The sequence below is a fragment of the Malania oleifera genome, chromosome 6, assembly GCF_029873635.1.
Source record: "Malania oleifera isolate guangnan ecotype guangnan chromosome 6, ASM2987363v1, whole genome shotgun sequence".
Taxonomy (NCBI): domain Eukaryota; kingdom Viridiplantae; phylum Streptophyta; class Magnoliopsida; order Santalales; family Ximeniaceae; genus Malania; species Malania oleifera.
Window position 1 is genome coordinate 110,422,201 of NC_080422.1, and position 27,980 is coordinate 110,450,180.

General features: G+C 36.8%; 1 protein-coding gene and 1 long non-coding RNA gene across 6 annotated transcripts; one reads left to right on the forward strand and one right to left on the reverse strand.

Annotated features, from left to right (window-relative positions):
• The first annotated feature begins 279 nt into the window (after positions 1-279).
• LOC131158767 (factor of DNA methylation 1-like) lies at positions 280-7,696 on the forward strand. The gene is made up of 9 exons (XM_058113620.1): positions 280-551; positions 1,023-1,960; positions 2,188-2,369; positions 2,580-2,660; positions 2,754-3,041; positions 3,224-3,436; positions 3,883-4,103; positions 4,256-4,322; positions 7,574-7,696. Exons 1-9 carry the CDS (start codon positions 280-282, stop codon positions 7,694-7,696), a joined length of 2,385 nt encoding a protein of 794 aa, XP_057969603.1.
• An 8,044-nt stretch (positions 7,697-15,740) lies between these two features.
• Positions 15,741-27,958, reverse strand: LOC131157608 (uncharacterized). 5 transcript variants are annotated; one of them, XR_009137301.1, is made up of 4 exons: positions 18,043-27,958; positions 17,760-17,784; positions 16,249-16,457; positions 15,741-16,162 (listed from the first exon to the last, which is right to left on the reverse strand). It is a non-coding gene; the product is annotated as an uncharacterized LOC131157608 (long non-coding RNA). The 5 variants fall into 5 exon arrangements; XR_009137299.1 differs by lacking the exon at positions 17,760-17,784; XR_009137300.1 differs by having other exon boundaries at positions 17,760-27,958.
• Positions 27,959-27,980: the final 22 nt, after the last annotated feature.

Here is a 27,980-nt window from a genome sequence, read left to right on the forward strand (position 1 = left end):
TATGCATGGGGCAGGTACCTTCACAGTTGAGTCCGTAGAATCGTCGAGAATTTGGATTATGATACGATCAGACGGCCATGAAAGGCCGCATGCAGCTCCTATGGAGAGCTGATAAACCTGAAAGCGAAGAAAAATCAGAACTAATATTCACAACAGAGAGAGAGAGAGAGAGAGAGAGAGAGAGAGAGAGAGAGAGAGAGAGAGAGAGAGAGAGATGAAATTGAGGTAAAGAACCTCTCTTTCGATGTACATTGTGACATTGGGATTTGGACAAGGACCATGGGATACCCATGTACAAATGGGAGCCCATCATTCTGCGTCGTCTTTTATGGGCTCCCATTTGTAACGTTTTTCTGGTTTTCTGCCGAAGAACTTGACCAGAATGATGACAATACCCATGTAAACCCTCTCGACGAAGAGCATCAGAGACATGATCAGGCACAGGACAACTGCGATTCTCATGAGAAGGACGATCAACGGGGCTTTGACCTGACCCCAAATCAATCCCATTTGCATCGCAATGTCATCTCTGGTCCCTTGAAACGCATCTGGTAGAAGAGTCGTCGTCGACAGCCGATCCATTTACGCCCTTTTTACTTTGAAAACAGAGCAGAACACAAAAAAAAAACAGAGCAGAACAGGGAAAAAAGAGCGCTCACAGTCGCAGGCAAATCTCGCAGACCGTCCTGTGAGATTTATTTAAATCTCGTAACTCTGTCTGCGAGATTTGTTTAAATCTGGCTATCTTGCAAGATTACATAAACGACCATTTTTCCTCTTGGCGATATATATTGAAGCCTTTCCCTGGGGGAAAGACCAAGTTAACTTAAGGGAGAGCATGAGACTGCTTTATGGTGGCAGGCTCCATCCCTATAATGTGTTTTCTTTGTTCCTTCTTAAATATTATACTCTTCAAAAAATAGAACTTTTAATGATTACCCTGAGTGATATGTGAATTGATGTTTGATCATGAAAAATCCACGTCTAATTGTTTCACAACTTCTATTTTGCTTTTCTCTCAGGTTTCCAGTTCTATTATCTTTATTGAATCCAATGGGCAGCAGCTCAGGAGAAGAGTCCGATATAAGCGAATCGGAGATGGAAAATTACTTAGAAAGATCATATGAACAACTTAAAAATGGAAAATACAGGGTCAAGAATCCAACAGCTACCTTTAGATGCCCTTTCTGTTTAGGGAAGAGGAAACAGGAATACCGTTTTACTGAGCTTCTTCAGCATGCCTCTGGAGTAGGCACCGGTTCGTCAAACAGAAGCATAAAAGAAAAAGTGAACCACCTTGCACTCGCAAAATATTTGGAAAAGGACATTGCCCATGAATCAGGTGCATTGCAGTCCCAGGATGAAATGAAAAGCATTGGCAAAGTGACCGAACACCCCAAGCAGAATGAACTCTTTGTTTGGCCTTGGAAAGGGATTGTTGCTAATATAAGCAAGCCAAGGCATTTCAATGAAGTCAGCGAATGTGAACATTGGCTAAGGAAGTTCTCTGAACATGAGCCTAGAAATGTGCATTTTATATGGCATGAAAAGGATTTTAGAGGATATGCTATATTTGACTTCAATGACGATTGGATTGGATTCAACAATGCCATAGAGTTTGAAAAATCTTTTGAGGTTTCTCTTCATGGTAAGAAGGACTGGGATGCATGGAGAAGGCATCCTGGCTCAAAGATTTATGGATGGTGTGCAAGGGAAGGTGATTATAATTCAGAAGGGCCAATTGGGGTTTATCTCCGTGAGAAATCAGAATTGAAAACAGTTGTGGATATCATGCAAGAAGCAACAAAGGCAAGAAATACAGTGGTGATGAATCTAGAAAACGAACTTGATATTGCAAATGAAAATCTGGATGAAGTGCAGTACAAGTACAGTCAGAAGACTACGTCTCTGGGCAAGATGATTGAGGATAACAAAAAACTTCACCAGGCTTACAGCGAAGGTATGTCCCTTTCCGATGGCCATTATAATGTTAGTTGTGAAACAATTTTCTTGAGTCACGCACAGTGAACCTTAAGTCCTCAGAAGCACGCACAAGTAGTCACACGTGGGGTAAATACGTCTGGTTGTACACAGAAGATGATGCATCATATACCTGTGCAAATTCATTTGTTTATAAGAACACATACTACACCTTAGCTTCGTGTGTTTTTCTGGTCTCTTTACTAGAAATGGACAGGATGCAGCATGCTGCAAAGGATCATGCTCGCAAAGTTTTAGAGGAGAGTGAAAGAATGAAATATGAGTTGGAATGTAAGAGAAATGAACTTGACAGATGGTCAAAGGAACTGAACGAGCGAGAAGCCTCAACTATATCTGAAAGAAGGAATATTGAGGAGGAGAAGAAAAAGGTGATGCTCTTCATTTTGAAATTTGATTTATAATTTAGATATTCCTAATTAATGCTGATAACTGCTCAACCGGGTCAGTGTAAAAACAAATTTGAACTATAATATCCTTGCGGTTATTGTTGTAGTTAAATGCTCAGTAGTCGAAGTTACATTTATGAATTACAAAGATGCTAACTGCTAATGTTGTTTTTGCCCTTCTGAAACTTTAAGAAAAACAAATCACTCTACTTGGCATCAAAGGAGCAGATGAAAGCCAGAGATAATGTCTTGAGGCTGCTTGAAAAGCAACAGGTATGCCAAGTTTGGACCAGTCATTGCAAAATATTTCTGGTTAGTTTCACTCCTCAATTTAAGTTTATGATGGAGTTGATTACACATATGCAGAGCGAGAAAAAAGAAGCCTTAGAAACAATACTCAAATTAGAAAAAGAACTGGATGCCAAACAGAAACTGGAGTTAGAAATTGAAAGATTGAGAGGGCATTTGAATGTTATGGAGTGTATGGGAGGTGAAAATGATAAGAAATTACAGAAGAATACACAAGAATTAGAAGAAGAATTGAATGACAAGGTTGAGGAGTTGGAAGGTTTGGAAGCGATGAATCAAACTCTTATGGTGAAAGAGCGCGAGAGCAATGATGAACTACAAGCAGCTCGTCGAGAAACGATTGCAGTATAATTATTCTTCACCTTGTTTTTCATGTGTTTCCTTTCGTATCCAAGAAAGTTGCAAGTAAAAGTTTAGGTTTAACATCTTTCTTAAGAAAATATATTATGCTTGTGTTATGTGATGCTTTGGATGCGTGACTGAACTTAACAGTAACTTATTGTGAGAGGCTCATGTTCGCACCTCAGGGTTTAATAGGACAATTGAGTGCTAACGCGGCTATTGGGATCAAGAGAATGGGAGAAGTAAGTGCGAAGCCATTTCAAGTGGCATGCAAAAAAAAGTATCCTGCAGCCGAAGCATCGGAGAAGTCTGCCTTGCTTTGCTCCATGTGGGAAGAGAACATCAAGGATCCCTGTTGGCATCCATTCAAAGTCATTGAAATTGAAGGAGACAGCAAAGTATGTAATCTATCTTCCTTTATTTTGCATCTAGGATGCTTATATTCACAATGGTAATGCATTCTTCTGTTTTTTCAGATTGATCACACCATTTTATTCTTCTTTTTTTTCTTTTTGTGGCGGGAGTTCGTAGCACTTATCACTTGAAAACACAGTTGGAATATGCATATGGAATTAAGCGATGTTATATTTGTTAAATGTTTCATTTGATACCCATTTTTTTCTACGGAAAACAGTAGAAGATTCTCTATAGCTTTTGAATCAAAATGTAGAAGACATGCTTACTAGACTTATAAAAAGGACGTATAAGGTTTCCAACGTGGACACTTCAAAAAGCAGACTTCCTGACAGATCTTTCAAACCTAATGCTAATTTACTCCTGACTTGATCAAACAAAGACACCATGAGTGATTTTCATGTGCTGATTGCTGATTGTGTCTCTGCAGGAAATATTAAATGAAGAAGATGAGAAGTTGACAGAGTTAAGGAAAGATTATGGGGAAGAGGTGTATTCGGCTGTGGTGACAGCTTTGAAGGAGATAAATGAGTACAATCCTAGTGGTAGATATGTAGTGCCTGAGCTGTGGAACTTCAAGGAAAAAAGGAAAGCAACCTTAAAGGAAGTTATATGTTATATAGTCGATAAGATTCCCAAGAAGCGCAGGAGGTGACAAAAGGAGAGGAGCAATGGGTGAAACAAAGATATGTGCAGTTGAGAAATGAAGGAAAGGCTATTTCTAACTTCTTGCTAGTACAATATTTTACCTATCTCTGAATTATTTGAAATACTGTTACTTGGATTCTGCTGAAAAATTCTAGTCTGGTTATGCAAAAGAAGGATGTTTGCTGCACTATCCAGGAGGCAGACTGGTTCTTTGCCTCTCGTGTTCTTGAACCAATTTTGGGGTTAGTGATAAGAAAGCTAAGAAGAAAAATCATAATTCTTACATGATTAAAAGTACCTTAATTTCAGAGGAATGCCTCCAAGCTAGCTTTTGTTTAGGCCAATGTTGAAGAAAAAGTGGAAAAGAATTTCATAGGGAAAGAAATTTTGTACTTTTGTGTTTTGTGTTGTTATGCTGCTCTCTACTAATTCAAGGGTGTTAATTATGTGCATAAGCAGTCTTAACTCTACATAAGTATGCATGACGTCTACCTTCAAAAGCAACGATTAACAGCCAAAACACACCTCTTCTCGAAATTCTTAAATTCTATCAACTTGTCGATATCGATTTTCTTCATTGAAAACTTCCTGCAAATACATAATCAAATTACTCATGCTGTCTTTGGATGATCAAAGTAAGGAGTAAAATAACATTGGGTTACATTAAAACTTGATGTCACTTGCTTCCATGCTTCCACATCTTTATAGTTTATGAACGCAACATCAATCACTGTGAACTTATAATTCATAATTAATCACAGTAATATAATACCAATATCCATTTTTCCATGGTAAAAGATTAAAATTAGATTATAGATGGACATCCACACCAATCATCATCTTGTTCTTGCCCAAAAAAATAAATTAATGAACAACAAAGTAACATCATTAATATTAATTAATTAGTAATTACCATAAGAAAGGAACATACCTTTATTGTAAGCCTTTGTGTATACTGCATGTTAAAGATCACATCTTTCAAAATTAGTGCTTTAGTGTTTAAAAGTAGGAGACTATGGTAGAAATGCTTGATACCCAAGAAGGATGAATGTGTTCAAATGACAGTATTTGCATGGATTGGATGCAAGTTATTTATTCTTTATTGCAAATTGTTATATAATATGTACAAAGTTCTTAAAAAAATTTAAATAAATTTCTGTAGTTTAATAAATAAATAATAAGTCCTCCCATGATCGATTAGGGGTTGATGCTCTCATATATAATGTGCTTTTAATTTTTAATTTTTATAAAATTATTTTGTTAATTATTTATTTTTAATTATAAATTATTATAAATTTTTTTTTCTGCGTGCTGGCAATGATCAGCCCGTGCAAATTTATTCGGGTGCCTGAATAGACTCAGTCAGAAAATCAGTTTTTAAAGATTTGGGTTCCTGAAGTTAGGTTTGGTAGGCTAAACAAAAGTCAGAAATATTATGTCTGCTGTTCGGGTGCCCGGATATAAGTTCGGTTAACTGAACTAGCAAGTTCGGACGCTCGAGGCCCTTTTAAACGCAAAGGTTCAGGTGCCCAAGTTAGTGAAAAGCACTTTGACTTGGGTTCGGTCGCCCGAGGGCGATACGTTCATTACAAGTTCAGTCGCCCGAAACCTGGTCAACCTGCTGACTTCTTAGCGGTTCGAATGCCCAAGGTGTTTTGAACACCTAGGGTTCAGTCACCCGACCTCTCATAATGATTTTCATTTTAAGTCCAATTTTGCTTCAATTAATTCCCCTGATATTTTAAGTGATGCTAGGGACTTTCTTATGTGCAAGTGCTGGGACTTAGAGTCTTTCTAAGGCCTTTTTAAGTACGCCAAAAAACCTAACGTCGATCGACCGGTGATCTCTAAGGCCAATCTACAATCTTGAGCTTATAATCCTACATGTATGATATGCATTAATATTACAGACCTTTTCCTATATTTACTATTACAAACCCGAATAGAGCAAATATTAATTACAATAAAAGAAGTCTTCGGGGTCTTTAGACTTTGAGTATTCATGTGCCATTAGTTGATCAGCTAATTATATACTTGCACACAAACTCGAAAGTCATCAAATATCAAGAGTATTTGTCATTATCTAAACCGTGTATGACCTATAAGGTCAACATTACGAGAGGTCAATATCTTTTATCATAGAAAAAGCTTTTTCTACAAGTTTCATTATTGTCCATGTTTGCATGTAAAATATATAGGAGTCAACTTTTTATTAGTATAAAGTTTAACCTCTCTTAGGGTCTCTCTCGATCAAGAATTTTGCTTGGAAAAAGAAAAGAAAAGAAAAATAAGGAAGAAATTTATTTTCGCTTATATTTTCCTTTTCTATTAATTACTATAAAAAATGAAAGTTCGTTTTAATATGACTAAAAATTAAAAAAAAAAAAACAAAATATTAATGACATGTTATATAAAAAAAAAATTATACATTTGATATATATTTTATTTTATTTCTCATTTTTTTTGATAATCAAACATAAAAATAAGAATTTCTTAATATTTTTCTTTCCTTTTTTTAATATATTATAAGTTTCAAACAAGTTCTGAACACTTCTTAATCATTTGAAACTTTGTTATTTGGACTCTACAACCTCCTACTTCAAATTATTTATAACAAAAAAAAAAAATGCCTTTTTTTCCCTCAAGAACTTGATATGATCATTCAAATGGTGTATTGAGATTTTTTTTAATGGAAAAAAGAAATTTTACAAAGGATGAGAAAAAATATTCTAAACACAAATATAGAAGAAAACAAAATGGATACAAGAGATCAATCAAGCTAATACTTTGTTGTGAATGTGGCTCACATTCTAAGGGAAAAACATGAAGAAAATTTGTGGAATGGCAGCAATTAGTCGATCGATTGGCCAAATCAGTCGACTAATTATTTAGAGTTCAAAACAATTACATTCTGTCAGAAACAGCCAACTGATTGACCTAATTAGTCAACTGATAGGCCCAATTAGTCGACTAATTGGCTCGAAGCAACATGCGCAGATTTTTGAATTTTGAATAATTGGACGTTAATATGGATGGGTTTTGGGGGGAAAACTCTAAGGGAGCTTATATCTACATAGAATATGTTGTATATAAAAAGTCAAAGTGTGGTTGAAGAGAGAATTGAGAGAATTCATGTGTTGTTCATGTAATTTGGACAAGGAGATAGTCAATTCTTGTCGTTTGCTCCCATGGATGTAAGCTTTGTCGAACCACATAATTCCTAGTTTCATCATTCTTGTTATTGCTTTATTTACTTGTTGTGGCTATGGAATTATTTTGTATTCACCATTTAGATTGTTGCGTTGATTGTGTTTGATTCTTTACATAATTATATATTCTGATATGCATTGTTTGAGGGCTTTTTCATAACAATTGATATCAAAGCACCGTTGTAATGGCCTCTAGAAATTCGTCTACGAAATTTGACGTTGTCAAATTTTGATGGAACGGGAAATTTTTTTTGTTTGTGGTAGAAAAGAGTGAAGGATCTCTTGGTGCAGCAAGGGATGGTGAAGACATTGTATGGAGTTCAACCGGAAAGTATGGATGACGCAACTTGGAATGAGTTGGAAGATAAGGCGGTATCAACCATTTGACTGTGTTTGGCTGATGACTTGTTGTATCACGTCATGAATGAGGATACTCCAACAGCAATTTGGTGTAAACTAGAAAGCTGATGTATGTCTAAGTCCTTATCGAACAAACTCTTTTTTAAGCAAAGGTTGTATTGGCTTAAGATGGTGGAGGGTTCGGGTTTGAACCAGCATATTAACACTTTCAGTCAAATTATGAGTGATTTGGTGCGTGTTGATGTAAAGTTCGAGGAGGAAAACAAGGCATTGATGTTATTAAATTCCTTAGATGCGTCTCAAACTTATGAAAACTTGATTACCACTCTTACATGGGGCAAGAAAAGCCTAAATTTGGAAGAGGTGACAAGCACATTGCTCGGTTTTTATATCAAAGAAAAATGGTTAGCAATGAAGTTTCCCATGGTGAAAAACTTGCTGTGAAAAGTAACCAAGAACATGGGAGATGTAAGTCCTAGAACAGATCTCGGTTGCTATCCAAGAAAATGAAGGACATAAAATGTTTTAAGTGCACTAAAATTGGGTACATAAAATCGAAATGTCCAAAGTGGAAGAAAAAAAATTCTAAAAATCAGTAAGGTACGCCAAAATCTGAAAATGTAGTGGAAGAAGATTTAGAATGCAATGATGGGGATATGCTATGTGTTTCATCGGGTTCGGAGTTCCTTAACAATGATTCTTGGATCTTAGATACCAGATGCTCTTATCAAATGACAACAAATAGAAAATGGTTTGACACCTACAGTTCATTTAATACTAGTTGTGTTTTGATGAGAAATGATATTTCATGCAAACTACATGGTGTATTGGAAATGTAAAAATAAAAATATATGATGGTGTTGTGAGAACCATATATGATGTAAGGCATGTACCGGGTTTAAGGAAGAATGTAATTTCATTAGGCACTTTATACTGTAACGGGTATAGTTACAAGTCTGAAAGTGGGAAAATGAAAGTGTGCGAAGGCGACTCGATGGTGATGAAAGGAAAAAAAGTAGCGGGAAATATCTATGCACTACAGGGTGTTATGGTTGTAGGTAGAGCTACAGCTGTAGAATATGAGTCAAATATTCAGTGGCATATGCAGTTAGAGCATATGGGTGGCTACATGTATTCAAATGTTTGGGAACTGGTGAGGATAGCATCATGGGGCAAACATATGCTTTTCGTGGGTGTATCACGAAAGGTCTGAGTTTATCTCATATGGCACAAGGCTGATGTTGATGTGTTTACCAGGTTAAACTTGTGGTTGAGTTGGAGTACTAGACCGGGAGAGAAATCCTCAGGTCAGACATTGGGACTGAGTACGCTGATTTTGTTCAAGAAGGTATTTGCAGGGCTTGCAGGGTACTTCTTGCTGAAGTCAGTGAGTATGACGCGTTTCTCATATAACTAATCGCCAAAGGTATTGCTAGATGGGAGAGTTGCAGGTGAATTGTGAGCAGATTTTGTGATAACTACTCGGTTGTGAGTGGATGTCCACTGGTACACAATTCTAGTGATGGAGGATCTAGGTTTGGTGTTGTGTCCGGACAATACATCTTTCTGAGGTATAAGAAAGGTAGGTGCAAGTTGGGTGATCCTGTGGCAAACAAAGGGGTGATCGAGAACAAGATTTTTGGTGATAAAACCTTGGGATAACATACTCAGATAAAGGAAGAGAAACATGTTAGCCTTGGTGGCAACACCATCATTGTTTTTAGTGTTTTGATGATATTAACCTATATATTGTTTCTAGTGTTTTCCTATCTTTGCAAATCATGTTTAGTACAGGTACTTGTACATGAAGTACTAGATTAAGGGCAAAGATCGGACTGAGTTTACGTGTGAATAGGAAGATCAAAAGAACAAGTACTCAGAAGGACCCAAGCACAACCAGAAGATTAATTGTTAATTTATATGTAATAAGGGTTGTGCGAGTTAGGAACATTTTGTAACTCTTGCGAGTGTGTTTCTTGCATGATTTCTAAGTAAGAGTTGAGCCAATGCATGCATATTAGGAGACTTGAGTTTATAAGATTTCACTAAAAATCACTAACTCAATTCATAGTTTTCAAAGATAAAATACAAGAGTTTGTTAAAAGAATCCTAAACTCAAATATGTTTTTCAAAGGGACAAGTTTTCAATATATTGGTATTTTGAACATCTTCATACTTAGTCCCGATTTTATCTAAATGAGTCTTATGTCCAAAAGCTTCAAGAAGTCAAGCATATTTTCATTAAAGGACATTGACATATAAGATATCAAAACGAGCTTTCAAATGTGTTTTATCAAACAAGATATCTTATATTTAAGAGGAAACTCATTTGAACAATTATTAAACTTTATTAGACTTAATATATTTCATATACTTTTGTCCAAGAATGTTTTAAGTCATTAAAAAGCTTCTTGACAAGGAAAAATCGAGCAATCGTCGTTTAACGTAATGTGGCCTTGACTCTTGAACACCTTTTAGTATTTGGGGCATAACGTTTGCTAAAAAAGTCCAAATCGGACAATCTTGGTGTCTATGGAAAGCTAAGAAAAAATCTCTCAACTTTTGTGTTGATGACTTTTTTTTTTTGGGGTAATCGTCAACGTATGCATGAAATTGTCAACGGTTTCAGAGAGCCCAAAAAAATAGTCGACGATTTGGGACGGTGACAAAACACCAATGGCTAGAAAACAGCTAGTTTTGTTTGGGAATTGCTCTCAACGGCAAGTTAATGGGTATAAGAGGTTTTTGGTTATAAATAAAAGTCTATAGATTTGTTTAGTATGGTTTTTGTGATTTATACAAGCATTTAGTGAAAAATTTCTTTGATTACAAAATCTAGGCACTTTGCATTTAGTTCATTCATTCAAAAATGCTCGAACTCTCTTGTTCTCCAATATTGTTTGATACTATCCTTGAGAGAGTGTGTAAGGATTGATTTGTAATTTATATCAGCTCATTTGTGGAGCATTCTTTGTATTTCCATCATCTTGTAAGGTTGCTTGTGAACCATTTATTGGAACATTCTTTGTGAACCGTTTTGGCGAGGGTTCTTTGTGAGCCGAAAGCTCTTTGTGAGTGTGTAGGGATTTGTTCTTGAGAGTAGGGTTGTGTACACGAGTTGTAAGACTTGCTTCGCTGGGGAAGGAGCGTTTATAGTGGATTGTGGAGTCCTTAGCTTGGTGCTAAGGCGCGGACGTAGGCTTGGTGTCGAACCACGTTAAAACCCAATGTTAAGCTTTTCTCTCCCTACTCTTTATTTTACTATTTGTCTTGTGCATGATTTATATTTTTTATATTGTGATATAATTGCTCGTCATCTTGCCAAAAACTACTGTTTTGTAGATAGAAATTTTTAATATGCGAAAAGAGTCATTCACCCCCCCCCCCTCTGACTCTACATTATATATCCGCTGCGGGGCACGTGTATATACTCCACGATCTACGACGTTTAACAAAACAAATGCCAGAAAACTGTGACAGCAGCAATCATGTTATTTAAGTGGAGTTAGGGACTCAGGGCAGAAATGTGAGGAGTTCTATCTCGAATCAACAGTAGCACGGTATAAATGGGCATGTGATGCACATGTGGAGCAACAGACTTAGGGGAGAGATGACATAGTTCATATTGCAGAGAGTTTCAGCTTAGAAAACCAGCAGAATTACGGTTGGCTCATGTGCACTATTAGACCCCCACTTAGGTATAAATTTGGCATTCTGGAGTTTTATGCATTCATTACTACCAGCAGCAAGGTTTCTTCTATTTTTCAAGTTGTAATGCATGGCCAAGGGAAAAATAGGTGGATGAGTACTATGGTGGAGGAAATGAAAGTATTGCATACGTACCAGATGTGTGAGTTGGTGAGGCTTCCAGTTGGGAAGAGGGTGATAGGATGCAGTGGACTGATGTATCTGTTTTGTGTGAATGACATGTTATTAGCTGAGAATGCTTTAACTTGGGCTTATCAATTAGGAACTCTATTGAAAGTTTTTGACATGAACGTGTTGGGTACGACCAAGATGGGTCTTGGTTTGCAAATTCGTATGGATAGATCTGTAGGGAGATTGGTGTTATCTTAGGGTGGCTTTGTGGACGGAACCGTAAGGAGTTTGTCGTTTCAGGGGGGTTATGTGGAGAATTAATATGGAATGTTTACCGTTCGGTACCCAAGGACGGGCCGTGATGTCCAAGATATGTCAAATGTTCCCCATGATTATGCAGTAGGGTGTTTCAATAGGCAATAGAGTGGATCGTTAGTTGCAGGATTTGTTGAAGACTATGTAGGGGGCTTTGGTGATAGAAAGCTTGCAGTAGCGTTTGTGTTTACAGTTGTGGGAAGGTCTTATTGGAAGCTTACGGTAAAGTCTTAGGGTGTTGCATTTACAACTATATCGGGGTTAATGGTAGAAGTTGAAGTTGTCATCGACAAGTTCAAGCAGCGTTGCTTGGACTTGGTGTTTGTCTCCATGTGCTAAATGGGAGACAGTCCCAACCTAACATCCCAAAGTTCAAGGTAGAGCAGCAAATTCATGTTTTTGACTTCTCCTAAGGGATGTATGTTCACCAAGATGGAGATTGTTGTGAATGTGACCCACATTCTAAGGGGAAAACATGAAGAAAATATATGGAGTAGCAGCAATCAGTCGACTAATTGGCCAAATCAGTCAACTGATTAATCCAGAGTTTAAACCAATTACATTCTATCTGAAACAGTCGATTAATTAGCCCAATTAGTCGACTAATAGGCTCAATTAGTCGACTAATTGGCTCGAAATAGCATGTGCATATTTTTGAATTTTGAATAATAGGACATTAATATGGTTGGGTTTCGGGGGAAAACCTCCGAGCGGACTTGTATATACATAAATATGTTGCATATAAAAAGTCAAGTGTGGTTGAAGAGAGAATTGAGAGAATTCATGTGTTGTTCATGTAATTTGGACAAGGAGATAGTGAATTCTTACCGTTTGCTCCCGTGGATGTAGGTTTTGCCGAACCATATTATTCCTGATGTCATCATTCTTTTTATTGCCTTATTCACTTACTATGGTTGGGAAATTATTCTGTATTCACCATTTAAATTGCTGCGTTGATTGTGTTTGATTCTTTACAAAATTATATATTCCATTGTACATTGTTTGAGGGTTTTTTCATAATATACATCCACCTAATCTCCCTTACCATCCTGAAGGAATGGGAAAACCCCATATCACAAAAAAAAAAAAAAAAAAAAAAAAATTAGTAATGAAAAGATCATGAAAATGTGAAATGAAGAGACAATCAAGTGAAACATTGGAGTATTTCATGTCTATTCTATGTTGGTTGAAACAGAATCAACTTTTTTTTATCTAGGCTATTCCATTTCTAACCTTTTTCTATGGACAGGACCGAAGTACATTATGGCTCAGGCCATAAAAAAATCATTTTTCAAGTACACACATGTGCGCGCCAAAAATAATATTTAGAAGGAAAATTTCATTTGAGTGAACTTCTAATGGTTGAGGCACTTAGGACATAAAGGGGCTGATAGAGGCTTTGTGGGGAAAATGGTGCCAAATGGAGTCATGGTGCACCCGCCAAAGAGAGAAAATATACTTACTCATGCTCAAACAAAATATCAAACGGACTCTAAAAGGGAAAGTGAAGGGTCAGCGAGAGAGATGGACAGAAAGGAGGAATGGGCTTTCACAAAACTTGGAAATGCATAATTCTATTCATGAAGAGTGCATTTACAGAATTCATTTCATCTCTGTTTGTCAATTTTCTCATGATAGCCTCCTTTATTTTCTCATATGAAATCTTCACATGCACTCGGCTCTCATTCTTCCCAAAGTCCAATTTTCCTGCTGCCCAAACAATGATCCGTCTGTCCTTTTTGGCTACCCAAACTGTTTGGTATTTGTTTCTTCCCGTGTTATTTCTTTCTTTCTTTATTTTCTAAAGAAGTAAATAATGTGTTTTTTTTATGCATTCTACTTCTCTTGATGCATGCACTCTGCTTCTATTGATACATTATAGCTCAGGCTTTCAAACATTATAGTACTAATTTTGTCACCAACAAGACAGCCAGAGTGCAATAAGATGAGTATGTCTCCGAATAAGATGGTCCAGGGTAATGAAAAACTTCACCAGGCCTCAAATGAAGGTATGTGCAGCATGCCTTTCTTATGGTCATGATGATGATGTTGATTTGATTTATTAGTTTGTTCTCCAGGGTCAGATGATGAGTTTTTTGACATGGAGAGATGGTCTTATGTTATTGTGAAATGGTCTTTTTCTGCTCTTTCTCCTAGAAATGGCAGGCTTTAGAAACAGGGCTTGGGGAAAAAGAACTGGATGCAACTAAGAAACTTGAGTTAGAAAATGAGGAATTTAAAAGGCAATTAAAAGTGATGGAGTGCAAGGGAGGTGGGATTGATCAGGGAGTAAAGAAGAATACGTGATCGAGGAGTTGGAAGCTTTGAAATCTTTGAATGCAACTCTTATTATTAAAACGCACATGATTAATGATGAACAGCAAGAAGCTCACCACGAACTGATTACAGTGTGATTCTTCTCTTTTTCCTCATGTTGTTTAGTTGCACATTTACCTAATTGAAGTTGCAGAGAAAATTCATGTAAGATATCTTTCTCAAGAAAATATTTGATGCTTGTGTTTGATATTTTACATATGGTAGTGAACTTGACACTTAACAGTAACTTGTGGATGGCTCTTGTTTAAAGCATAGGGTTGGAGAGATAACTTGAGTAGTTACCCTGCTATTGGAATCAAGAGATTAGGAGAATTGAGTGTAAAGCCATTCGAAGAGGCGTGCAGGAAAAAATATCCTGCAGCTGAAGCAACGGAGTAGTCTGCCTTTCTTTTCTCCGCGTGAGAAGAGAACATCAAGGATCCAGGTTGGCATCATCATCTTCTTCTTCTTGGGAAATAATATAAATCATCACTTGAGAACCCAGTGGAATATACATGTATCATTTGATACCTCCTGAGAACAGTGGATTCTCCAAATTTTTGGACAACCCAGAAGGTAGAATCAAAATGCAGGAGACATATTTACTTCAATAAAAGGTTTAAAGAGTATAAAAAAGACACAAGGTGTCCAACATTGAGATTTCAAGCACAGAATGTACTGCAACACAGATTTCCTGACAGATCTTTCAAACCCAGTGTTATTTTAATGTACTGCAACACAGATTTCCTGACAGATCTTTCAAACCCAGTGTTATTTGACTTTGATCATGCGAAAAAGACACTTGCAGCATGAGGGGGTTTCATGTGCTGACTGCTGATTATATCTCTGCAGGAAACATTGAATGAAGAGGATGACAAGTCGATAAATTAAAGAGTTGGGGGGGAAGAGGTGTATTTGACTGTCGTGACGGCTTTGAAGGAGAGGAATGAGTACGGTCCTAGCAGTGGATATGCAGTACCTGAGCTGTGGAAACTTCAGGGAGAAAAGGAAAGCCTCGTTAAGGGAAGCAATTGCGTATATGCTGAATAAGATTTTCGAGAAGAGCAGGAAGTGACGAAAGGAGAGGTACTCCGGCAATGGATTAAAGAAAGATTTGTGCCAGAATTTGACACCCTTGAAAAGCATGTATGGATTAGTTGAAATTTTGTATTTTGGATTCTGCCTCCCCTAATGCTCATTATCCAAATAAATTCCCTTTTCTTTTTCTCAATAACTTGTTATGATCATCCAAAAGCTGGCTTGAGATTTTCAAGATAATACCACAACCCAATCTTATGATCACAGAAAAGCTCCAAAAAGTTACAATATATATATATATATATATATATATAACCGATACAAGAAACCAATATAATACCACTACCCAATCTTTCTTATGATCAGAGAAACCATCCGAAGAAATGCTTAATTGTGTTATAAAAAATCATCTGCATCAAATCATTAGTGGATCATGTCTATTCGATGTTAGTTGAAACAAGATTATTTTCTATACAATCATTTACATTGTGGCTCTTCTGGGGTGAGGTTTTGGTTAAGGAATCTAATTTCACCCATACATTTGACTTTTTACAAATTACAATTAAATAAAAAACCCTCAAAATTTTGTAAAAGAAACATGTTTCATCCCTAAAATAAAATATGAAAAAATATATTATAGTAACTCCATGGAGCACACATGCAGTGTTTCTGTCATAGAAATCAATGTCTTTATCTTAAAAGAAATGAAGCCATCTTTAGATCCACCAACCTTATAGGAATTGGAACCTAGAAATTCTTTTGGGGTTTAAAATCAAGCCAAGCAAATCCTCATGCATAAACTGCATTGCCACCTAAACAAATACATAAATCACAATTGAGTCGGTTAAATTAGATGTAGGTACTCCATTCTCACAGCAGTTTTAACTCCCACTCATTGATGCTATAACCACTTAACCACTGATGCTTGTGTGAAACTTTCCTAGTCACAGCACTGAGCAACACCAGTAGGGAAGAGAGAAATGTTTTACTCATTAAAAGCTGGCCCTGAAAAATGCCGCTATTGTTCGTTAATTAAGGAAATGTAGCTAAAGAGAATGTAGCGCACAAAAAACTCACTAGAGATGTAGAACCTGTTGAAAATTCAAAGCCAAAGCCTCCGAAGGCATGTCATTTACAATGTCAAATTGAGAGCTCCTTCCTGCTACTGGTTGATAACAAAGCAGTTGGAGGTTTTTTTATGATGGATGGAGGGATGAAGCAGCCCACAAGGGCCACAACTCCACAGCTTCACTTTCTTGTCCACTCCAGTGTTCTAGCAAAGACAAGTGTTGTCTATCTCCTGAATAAAGACATTAAAATGTAATGATTACTATGTCCCAGTTAGAATAAATAAACTAAAATTAAATGATCAGGACATGCAAGTGAGAACCACATGGAACCGGTCAAAGTTGCCTATTGAAACAGTCTTCTTTCACCCCAAAATAAAATGGCGCAGTTTGACACAATTGTAGTGGTTTTTAAGGCCCATGTTTTCTAAAATTGGTAGGAAAAATGTTATCTAGCATCTAATTGATGCTCTTGCTTTAAGAACTTAACATATCGACTTTCACACTACTGAGGTTTGGAACAACCCAGTAAAAGCATAATATGCACATATTTCTTTTCTTTTAACGGTGCTGCCACTATGAAAAATAAGAAATAGGAAAATTAATTGACAAAACATAAGCACAGCCCCAATTGTATATAGACAATTAAACATGCACACATACGCAGTTATCTGTACAATGGTGCTATGCATCCAACTCAGAAGACATAATGTTTCAAATGTGGATTGTAACTAAAACCCCAAAACCCAAATATCCTGTCAGCTACATACCTTACACTTGTCTGCATATTTACTTTTATTCATGTACACATTTATTCGTTGATTTTTTGGTAAATATGAATTTATCCACTAATAACAGCAATAACTAACCAAACCTTAAGTCCCATCAGGCGGGTCGGGCCACATGAATTCTTTTCTGCCTAATCCGTAAGAATTCATATTATAGAGATCTAACAAGTTTTATATTGGCTGTCAGCTACCTTACACAATTCTCCTTCACCTGGGCTTCGAGCCGGCTGTGTGTGAAAAGATTTAGGAGATTGTGGCAAGAGTTAAAGATGCATTTATCCAACATACAAAAAAAAAAGCACCAGTATTGCACCATGTTCAATATATTCTGTCAAGCTTTGCACAAACCAAGTCAACCCAAATATACTTCAATAACCACCTAAATTATTGTTAAAATCAAGGATAATAAATTCCAAGGCATAAAAAACATTCCAGCTACAACAGCATAACCAAATTTCTATACAATATCCATATTAAATATCAAAGTCCATGCATTCCTTGGACTGAACACTTCCAAAAATCCCATGTGTTGCCACAACAGTGGTTTCACATGAATATGAACATTATACATTTCACTGCCTCCAACACTAATTATGTAGTATGCTAAAGAAATACATAGAACAAACTACTGTTAAAGCCAAATATTCCAGCAAACAAAAAATTATCATGTGATTCAACAAAAAAAAAAACAACATAGATTGAACATCAAATTACTGTCAAAAAGCAAGTAATTACTTGGTCACTCACCTTCACGTTGACAGCATTAATTGCCCTGTATAGATTAAGAAAGGTTTAGAAAATTCAAGGCAAGCAGATCTTGAGACTCATTTTTTTCTAAGAAAATATGAACCTAAATCTCTTGCATGAATGAGCAATAATCCTCCACCACCCGATCATCCCCGATGACAATTATAAGTGCACACTATTTATTAATGCAAGAAAAACTATGCATGCACCAACACATGCATAATAATTCATAGAAGCAAACAATTCTCAGAATCCAACAATTGAACATTAAATATTCCAGTACCGTTGTAGGTCGAAAGATATGGAAAGGGACACATATGTAGTAGCCCCAGCCCCCATCATTGCAAAAATGTCAAAAATATGAGGAAGAAAATCATTCATTGTCAAGAGGCAGCTCTTCCTTGTATTAAGAGTGAAAATGACACAAGAATTCTGGTTTTGGAAGGTATCCTTCATGTGTAGTTCACTTACAGCCAGCAAGGGGAACACAATTGTTACTGGTGAGAGTTGCTGCAGACTTCCAAAAAGTCAACTTATCAAAAAGAAAACCCAAAAAAAAAAAAACAGGAGAGGCAGAAGAAAGGGACTAATCACAAATGAAACAAATAACAAAGTGTGTGTGTGTGTGCACGCACGCACGTGTGTGTTTGCACTCACACACATACCAAGGCAGAAAATTTCCAAGATGAGATATCACACTACAAAAATACCACATAGATGTTGATCCTATCCTTCAAATATTGCAACCATCTGCTGCCATTAACTAATTTTGTTAAAAGGAATATCTTCTTACTCATGCCAACACTATGTACATGTAAAAGATCTAATAAAGTTCCATACTTTTATGAAGAAAGAGTTGCTTCAGAGAGGAGGGGGAAGCTTTAGTTAAACTGAATTACACCATGACTTGCTCCATGTGCATATACACTGTGTAGGGGCTGCATTTGTCTCCTTGATGCCAGCAGCAGCTAACATAGTAACTAACCTAGAAATTAACTTAAATATTTGCCTAATGATTGTCATGTGAGATCTATGTTCCATACCTGAAAATGCATTGAAAAGCCTAATTGGATTGAAAATCTGACAGTATTTCATCTCTAACTCCTTAAAATGGTTGAATGGTTGAAATGTGGTGAAAAGAAATATTCTTTTTTAAAAGAAGTCTATTGTACAATAAAAAAATTACAATCATGCATCAGATCTTTTCTAGAAGCAACAGAGATCTTGAACTTGCTTCCTTTTCATATAATCCTGTTCCTCAGCATTAAAGCATCGTAGTGGGGAAGTAAAATCAACATCAGTGTTCACTTTACAAGGCAGGTCCCTTCATTAGCATGACAAAAAAGTATTTACTTCAGAATAGTAAGTATTAGAATACCTTCATCGGCTCTGTTGGTGATGTTCAATAAATGTCTAGTTTCAACACAAACAGGGAGAGACAAGGAAATGATTGACATTCTACACAATCCCAACCTCATATCAACACCTAAAATTCACAAAAAAATACTAAAAATAATAATGAAGAAAAGCATCAACAAAAAAAGTTCATACACACATTACAATAATAAAATGATCCAAACCAAAACGAAAAGCAATAGAAAATATGAAAAAAAAAAAAACACACAAACAAAAAAGAAAATAGAGAGCATAAATAAATTAGCACGGAAGAGAATAACATTAAATGATCTAAACCAAAATAACAAGAAAAGGAAAAGATAAAAAAGAAAAAAAATTAAAAAAAAGATAAAGAGCATAAATAAATTAGCAGCAAAGTGTAGTCTCTCTTACCAATGATACGAAAAAAAAAAAAAAAAGGAGCATTGGTTTAAGATCATTGAAAGCCCAGTGATGGCGAAAGAGAAAAAATATAGCAGATACCATATAACCGCTATCAGTAAATACTTGATAACCCAAGCTCGACAACCTCATCAAAACACTTAAACTCGTATAAATATTGGTACAGATTAAAGGTATAGATGGATAGATCTTTATACATCCTGTTTATGAACAGAGCAGAGAGATGGCTCAATGGAATAGATCTTCGAGATGTAGTCAATGTAAATATCTGTTTTTGATTCAGTGCTAGCTTCTATTGATTAAAAAATAGCAGTTCATTTATTTATTTATTTTAGATTAAAAAAATTCACTGAAGAGAAAAAAGTACAAAACAAAAAAACAAAAAACATATGAACTCCTAGAAGATATAAGAAAAAAATATCAAAACACCACTGTCCACCAATCACACTGTAAATATGAAAAGACAGTTCTCAGAAACAACCAACTGCAGAAGCCCACAAAGAGGCCATACACTGAATCCTATCCCAAAGCATGGACAAAAACATCTTCTTTTCTGTGAAAACATGCATTCCACTCCAACAATACAGCAAAAAACCGTGCAGAACCATCCATTCCTCCCAAAAACTGTGAGATAAATCCCTCACAGACTCTGGTCAACCCCAATTCTCTTCAAACAGGCCAAATAATTTATTTCACACCTTCCATGAAAATGAAAAATGAGGGAACAGGTGAGAAACAGATTTTCAACAATCAAAACATAAAGAAAATACATCAGGAGGTAAAGCCTTAAAAGGCCTCTATTGTACATAGTTAGTATTAACTCTATCAAGAACAACTAATGAAATAAAAGCCGGGACATTGGCCTTCCATATAGTAAAATGAAGCAGGAAAACATGCTTTTATGAGTCAAATGCTCACCGAAGGACTTGCAAGAATGATCCCCCAAAGACTCGAGAATCCACAACCAACAGTCCCTCCTAGAGGAGGGTCAACTACCCTCTAACAGGCATAATGGGGAAGTGATCTCCAATACTCCCTATAATTAAGAAACCTACGAAAATGAAAAAACCAAGAGAATTCATCCCCATTTGAAATAAAAAGGAAGAGATAGACCAATTATGCAATGGGAAGCCTATACAAACTAGGAAAAGAGGGGCTACGCACAAAGTCACCCACCAAATATCTTCCCAAAACCAAATGTGGTACCCATACCCACAATATATTTTATGTAAGGAATAAAAAAAGAGGATATATCTGTGAATACATTTCCAAGGACTCTCAAGAGACCAAATTTGCATCCCATCCGTTACCCTAAATGCCAAATTTACTTACAATAATTTTGTGGTGAAGGAAAGACTCCTTTAAGGGAAAACACCAAGCCATTTACCGATTAAAGCAATGTCTCTAAGCAGAAGCTTACCAAGACCCAAACTCTCTCCTTTTTAGAGCAACCTCCCAACTAACTAGATGATTCTTCTTCTTCCCTAACCCAGACCAAAGACAATCTCTCACAACTCTCACTATTTCTAGCCACATCCACTGGAATTCTAAAAATGAATAAGAAATAAAGAGGAATACTTGAAAGACAAGCCTGAATGAGATGCCAAATGGAGGGAATAAAGAATCCTTCAACAAGCCCAATGGCTTGCCACCTTCTCTACCACAAAATCCTAAAACCCAACCCAACCTAAGAGGCCAATCTAGAGTACCACACATAGCTAAAAAGGACAACGCAAATATCTAGGCACACTCAAATTGATACAATTGCACTCTTCCCCCAAATTTATTTTAAACTAGAACCCGCTCAAATAGTTGCAAAATGGTAAGCATATTTTAAAAGGACTCCTCATGATCTTCTAAGAGAAAAATAGTGACACCCAAAAATTGAAGATAAGGCACCACAACCTTTGGCCCCCAGCTCAATCCCTCTCACAAGCCCTCTACCATAGCCCTATGAACCAATATGCTCAAGTCCCCTACAACAAGAATGAACAAAAAAGGAGAGGGTTCCCTTGCCTTACCCCCTCAAAGCCCTAAACCACAATTCAGGCTCTCCACTGATGATGTCTAAGAGAAAGGCATTAGACAAGCACCCTCCTCATTCAAGCCCGCCACCAGTCACCAAAACCCTTCCTCATAAATACTTTATTAAGAAAATGTAGGACAAGAAGCAAGACCTTGGGAAGATAATTGTTGGAGAATAATTAAGAAGAACTAGATCAAAGGATTATTGGGTTTAGTTAATATTTTATTATGTGTTTAGTTCAATCAGTATAAGATTATGTGTATTCAGGAGCTTGTTTGTAATATTTGTGTATTGTAAAGGTGTGTTTGTAATGTAATGTAGTTTTAGGCATATATGTGTAGTTTCATGTGTTAAGGCTTTCTTATAAATAGGGTATGAAAGCCATGTTGTAAGTAGGCTGATGAATTTGAATTTGAATTTGAAGTGAACATCAGTTTTCCCCCACTGTATCTCCTCTCTCCTCTCTTCCCTTTCCTTCTTCTCTTCAATTTCCTCTAAATTCTCCCATGGCTGCAGATCCTTTGATGCTGCCCCTGCATCAATGGTATCAGAGCCCACTGCCTGATCCATCTTCTCCCAAAATTTTATCATTAGAAATTGCTGCCGGTGGCATGTGAAAAAAAAATTTCTAGAAAGATCTACAATTTCCAGTCTCACCAGAAATTCATCCAGCCACAAGATTTTGGGTTTCTTCCATGATATTTTGATCTGTGGTGTGATATTTTGATTGGAGATCTTATATTTTGCAAGCAAGAGTGATAATTTTATCAGGTAAGTGATAATTGTCGCTGCCAGCATAAAAAATCAGGTTTATTGCTGCATTTTATATTTTCTAAGTGAATTTGATTTCATCTCAGCACGACAATTGCGAATATTTGTGAATTGAAGAAGGTTCTTGACAAATTAGGAGTCAGGCTTTTGAGTAAATTGTGTTAAAAACTTTTGGTGACATAGTTGCAGTGGATATATGCATAAATCCAGCAATATGATGACAATTATTGGAAAAAGGAATGTCATTTATCACACCTTGGGCACAACTTCAAGCTTTTCCACACCTTTCTCAAGTGTGGAGGAAATGTTTGCAAAATCATCATTAATGGGCGATGCCCTATGAATATGGTTTCTACAGCTGGAGTTACTCATATGCAACTTCATCTAGAACCTCACCCAAAGCCTTATAAGATATATTGGATTAATAACATTACCTTACATGTTTATGAAAGATGTTTGGTTATATTGGCCGTGTGCTCCTTGGTTGGTGATTTGGGTGTGACTAAAGGACATGAGAACTCATACGTCTTGCACTATAATGGGAAGAAATCATTTTGAAGCCTGCTCTACCAACCAAGCAGGACAAAGAAACATTTGCTTCATAAAAGAACTCCATAGTCAAAGGAACATATATGTCTCTTAGCCTTTTAAAAATAGATGGCTTAGTCATCTAACAAAATGCTTGAGTGGTTTGCTCCTTTTGGACATACATTCAGTTTAAGATTTTGAGGAAATCTTGTGACACAACTGATAATTTTTTTCCTTCTACTTGTAAATGGGTAGCACCGCTTATGGCCCTTTACTGAATTAACCCTCTTAATGATCTAAAAAATAAAAATGAAACATCCTGCCGACCAAGGACATTTGAAATGAAATATAAATAAGTCTACGACACAAAGGCCTTCCTTTTTTGAAACATAATATGCCGCTTTAAAGAAATAATCAATCAAGAAAGTAAATCCTGATCAATCTGCCATAACATGCATCTGATTCTTAACCTCCCTCAGTTAATACTTAATACTTCATTAATACAAAAGGCAATACAAAGAAGCTACACAATCGCCACTAAAACAAAAACCAAGAAGCATATAGTAGGATAAGAATTCAGACCTGTTAACTGCAAGATTAGGGACAAGGAAGAATCAAAACACCTTTAAGAGCTCGAAGAACTGCTACTGCTATGTATAGTGCATTCTGCAAGAAATGGATCAACAGTCCCCTTTTCTATAGACTTAAAATAAGGTGCTACAGGGGAGCACCCAAATCTCAACACAAAATGCTGAATACATTTAAAAAAAAAAAAAAAAACATTGAAAAATGGAGCCTTGTTTGCATTTGAGGTGGCTGAAGCAGTGTTATATATTACACAAGTCAACCTCCAAAAGCCTGAGCAATTGCTCAAAATCCACAATAAAATATATTCCATAAGCAAAAAGCGGGCTTTCAACTTTTTGTTGACTGTCAGCTTGAGAAAAATGTTAGAAACCTGTAATTGCTGCAGATAGAAGTTATGCCAAAACAATGCTTCAGCACTCCCAACAGGAAACATGGAAGACAAGGAGCATTGCTGATACCATCCTTCCCGATTGGGAGTCTGTCAGTCATGGGAGCTCAATTGCATGTATAGAGACCCAAGTGTGTGCTGGATAGGCAGACAATTTTGCTTCCTTTTGTAGTTTTGGAAACTGTTAAGAGATTATTTATGTCTTTTAGTATTATTAAGTTTGTTAATATATTGATTAGAGAGAGTTAGAAAGGGTATTATTGTCATTAGAATGTATTTGATTTGAATTATAAATAGAGAGAGAGACCTATCTTCAAGCTAGGTCATTCATTTTAATCAATATCACAACATGGTATTAAAGCGTGATCGTCGGATCATGCTTTAATATACAGCTATTGCCTGAAAACACCATCCCATCAGCGCCCTTCTCAGATCCACCTTCATCCTTCATTTTTCACAAAACCAACCATATAGCCAAAAACAGAACCCTCCAAAGCCTACCCCTACAAAACCCCGTTGCCGGCAACAGCACCACGTGCCGGCCAACTGCTGGCAGTGCCGACCCCAAGTGCCAGCACATGAGAGAGTTTCTGCCAACTTTTTTCTTTTTTTTTTCCCTCTGCAATGTTGGACTCCTCTAGACCATATCATCAAGCTGTTGGGCCTTTTTTTGCTCAAAGATCGAACCTTTTTTGACCATTCATTCGTGGTAATCAATTAGTTTTTGTTTGGTGTTCGTAAAGGCTTCTTTGTGAGTTTCTTTGAACAGTGACAGCGTTTGTACGTTGAGTTGTGAGGCTGTGACAGAGCTACATCAGTTGGTAATTTGTTTACCTCGTCCGTGGTTATGTCAGTGCTTTGCATCATTTGTGAATGTCTTGATTAGTTTTGATTGTTCTTCTTGTTTGACATTGATGTGGCTGTTTGTTTGTGAGTGTTGGGATGGAGTCTATGAATCCCAAAAACGTGTCTTCTTCATCGCTGCCACAGATAACAACTCAAAAGTTGGATGGATAGAATTATGTTCAATGGTGGAAAATTTGACCACTTGCTCCAATTTGATCCTTCTAACGAGAACAGAAAAGATGTGTGGATTCAAGAAGATGCCTTGATTGTTTCTCTCTTGTGGAATTCAATGGAGCCACAGATGACACAAATGTGTGTTCACCTAGATACGTGCAAGGAGATTTGGGATTATGTCAAGCTTCTATACTCTAGCAACATTACACATATGTATGATTTATCCCAAGAGTACTTCCAGTTACAACAAGGAGATAGGAGCATTGTAGATTATATTGGATAGATGAAATGTATTCATGAGGAGCTTAACATAGTGTAACCTATAACTACTGACGTTCATGAGATGCAAAAGCAGAGGGAGAAGATGACAATTCTTCGAGTTCTAGCAAGCTTGAGACCCAATTTTGAGGTAATTCGCTCCCATATACTTAATAGTGCAAAATTGTCATCATTTACCGATGTTTATTCTCGTGTCCTTCGTGCATCCTTTAGCACACATTCTCTTGCTCTTGCATCTGGCTCTAAAAGGACAGTCGTTGCTACACAAGGCGATTCTAGTTCTCTACCAAACAACCGCAAAAGTTATCGAGGTGGTTCAAGTGGTCGTGTTGGTAAAGATGGACGAGGTAGAGGCACTCCTCGCAAATGCACTCATTGTAGTCGAGGTAATCATACTGTTAAGCAATGTTGGGATCTCTATAGTAGACCTTCACGTGTTGCCAATGCAGCCACCATCGACTTCACACCTTTGGGGGCAGCCAATGCAAACACCACCAAGCTTCTCTTCCCATTGCATCTTTTGCCCAAATAGGTAATCCCATAATATGCTTGTCATCCAGCGCTTCTCATCCTATTCCATGGGTTATAGACTCCGCTACCACTGATAATATCACGGGTATGACTAATTTCTTTTCTACTCTTCAATATTCTGCAAATTTACCTTGTGTTCCTCTTGTTGATGGATCCACCACTACCATCAAGGGAATTAGGACTATAAATCCCACTTCTCTATATTTCTATTCCTTTAGTTTTGTATATTCCCAAGTTTCCTTTCAATCCTATGTTCTTTAGCAAAGATTACTAAATCCATGAATTGTCCAGTAACATTCTTCCCTACTTATGTTGTTATTCCGGATTTGAAAACGAGGAAGAAAATTGATCGAGGGCGTGAAGCTAGAGGACTTTATCACTTTAAGCCGCTATCTCCTTTTACTACTTACACTATTGCTACCACAGCTCTCCAAATTAATTGTCGCCTTAGTCATCCTTTACTGGAAAAGTTGTAACGTCTTGTTCCTAATTTGAGTTTTGTGTCGAATCTTGATTGTAAGTCTTGTCTATTGGGAAAGCATCATCATATCCCTTTTGCTTTCCGAATCAGTAAACGGGCCACAAGCCCTTTCATGTTAGTCCGTTCTGATGTTTGGGGTCCTAGTAGAGTCGTGTCCAAGAAGGGTTTCTAGTACTTGGTAACCTTTGTGGATGATTTATTCAAGAATGACTTGGCAATATTTAATAAAAGATTGTTCAAAGTTATTTCATGTATTTTGTGCCTTTTGCTATGAAATAAAGACTCAATTTGGTTTGCTAGTTTGAATACTTCAAAGTGATAATGCTAAAGGGTATTTCAATTCACAATTCACTACTTATATAACTCATTTTGGTATTGTCCATCAATCATCATGTGCCCACACTCCTCAACAAAATAGGGTTGCAAAGAGGAAAAATAAACATATCCTTGAAATCACTTGCACCTTACCTTATCAAATGCATGTACCTAAAATGTTTTAGAGTGATTGTGTACTTACTGTTTGCTATCTGATCAACAAGATGTCATCCTCTGTTCTTAGTGGTAAAATTCCCTACTCTATCCTCTTTCCTAATTCACCTTTATTCTCTCTTACTCCTCATATATCTAGGTGTGTGTCCTTTGTTCATCAACTAACTCCTTGGGTGGATAATTTGGATCCTTGTGCTATAAAATGTGTCTTTCTGGGCTACTCATATACTCAAAAGGGATAACGTTGTTATAGTCTTGTTCCTGTAGATGTTACCTTCTTTGAGTCTACACCTTACTACACCCAATCCTTGAGTGCTTCTGAGCTAAATAAGTCTCTTCCTCTGCCTAATCTTCCAAATTGTAGTTTGTTGTCTTTGCCAAAACCATTTGAGTCTCCATATAGTTCAAGCCCTTCTCATTGCCTTGATCATCCTAATTTGTAGGTGTATTCACGATGGCAGCTCCAAGGAAGCGAGTCCCCCCTAGCTTCTACTACCACACCTTTGGGTTCCTCATTTGATGATCATATTTCCTATGATGTTAATCCTCCCATTGTTGTTCGGAAAGGTAAAGCACATGTACCCAGCATCCTATTTCCAACTATGTTTGTTATGACTACTTATCACCCTCCTAATATTGTTTTGTTACTGCTTTATCATGATATCATCTATTGTCCTTCCTAAATCTGTTTCGAAAGTCTTAGCCCACTCTGGGTGGAGGAATGCTATGGTTGAAGATATGAATGATTTACAGGACAATGGCACTTGGCACTTAGTATCTCTTCCTCCTGACAAGTCTATGGTAGTTTGTGGTTGGGTATACACTATGAAAGTCAACCCTAATGGTTCTTTAGCTCGTCTGAAGGTCTGTCTTGTTATTGAAGGGTATATTCAAGTGTATGGTTTGGATTATTCTAACACTTTTTCTTTGGTTGCCAAACTTACATTAATACGCCTATTCTTCTCCTTAACTATCACTTGTCACTAGCGTTTGCATTAGTTAGATGTAAAGAATGCTTTCTTGCATGGTGATCCTGAGGAGGAGGTCCATATAGAGCATCCCTGGTTTTGTTGCTCAAGGGGAGTCAAACTCAATGTGTTGGTTCAAGAAGGCCCTATATGGTTAAAACAGTCTCCTAGAGCATGATTTGGTTGTTTCAGTGTTGTCGTACTTGAGTTTGGTCTTTAACAAGGTGCAGTGGATCATTTTCAGTTTTATTGCCATACTTCATCGAGTAGAATCCTTCTTGTTGTGTATGTGTATGATATTGTTATTACAAATGATGATGATAAAGGCATTCAGAGTCTCAAAACTTTTTCTACA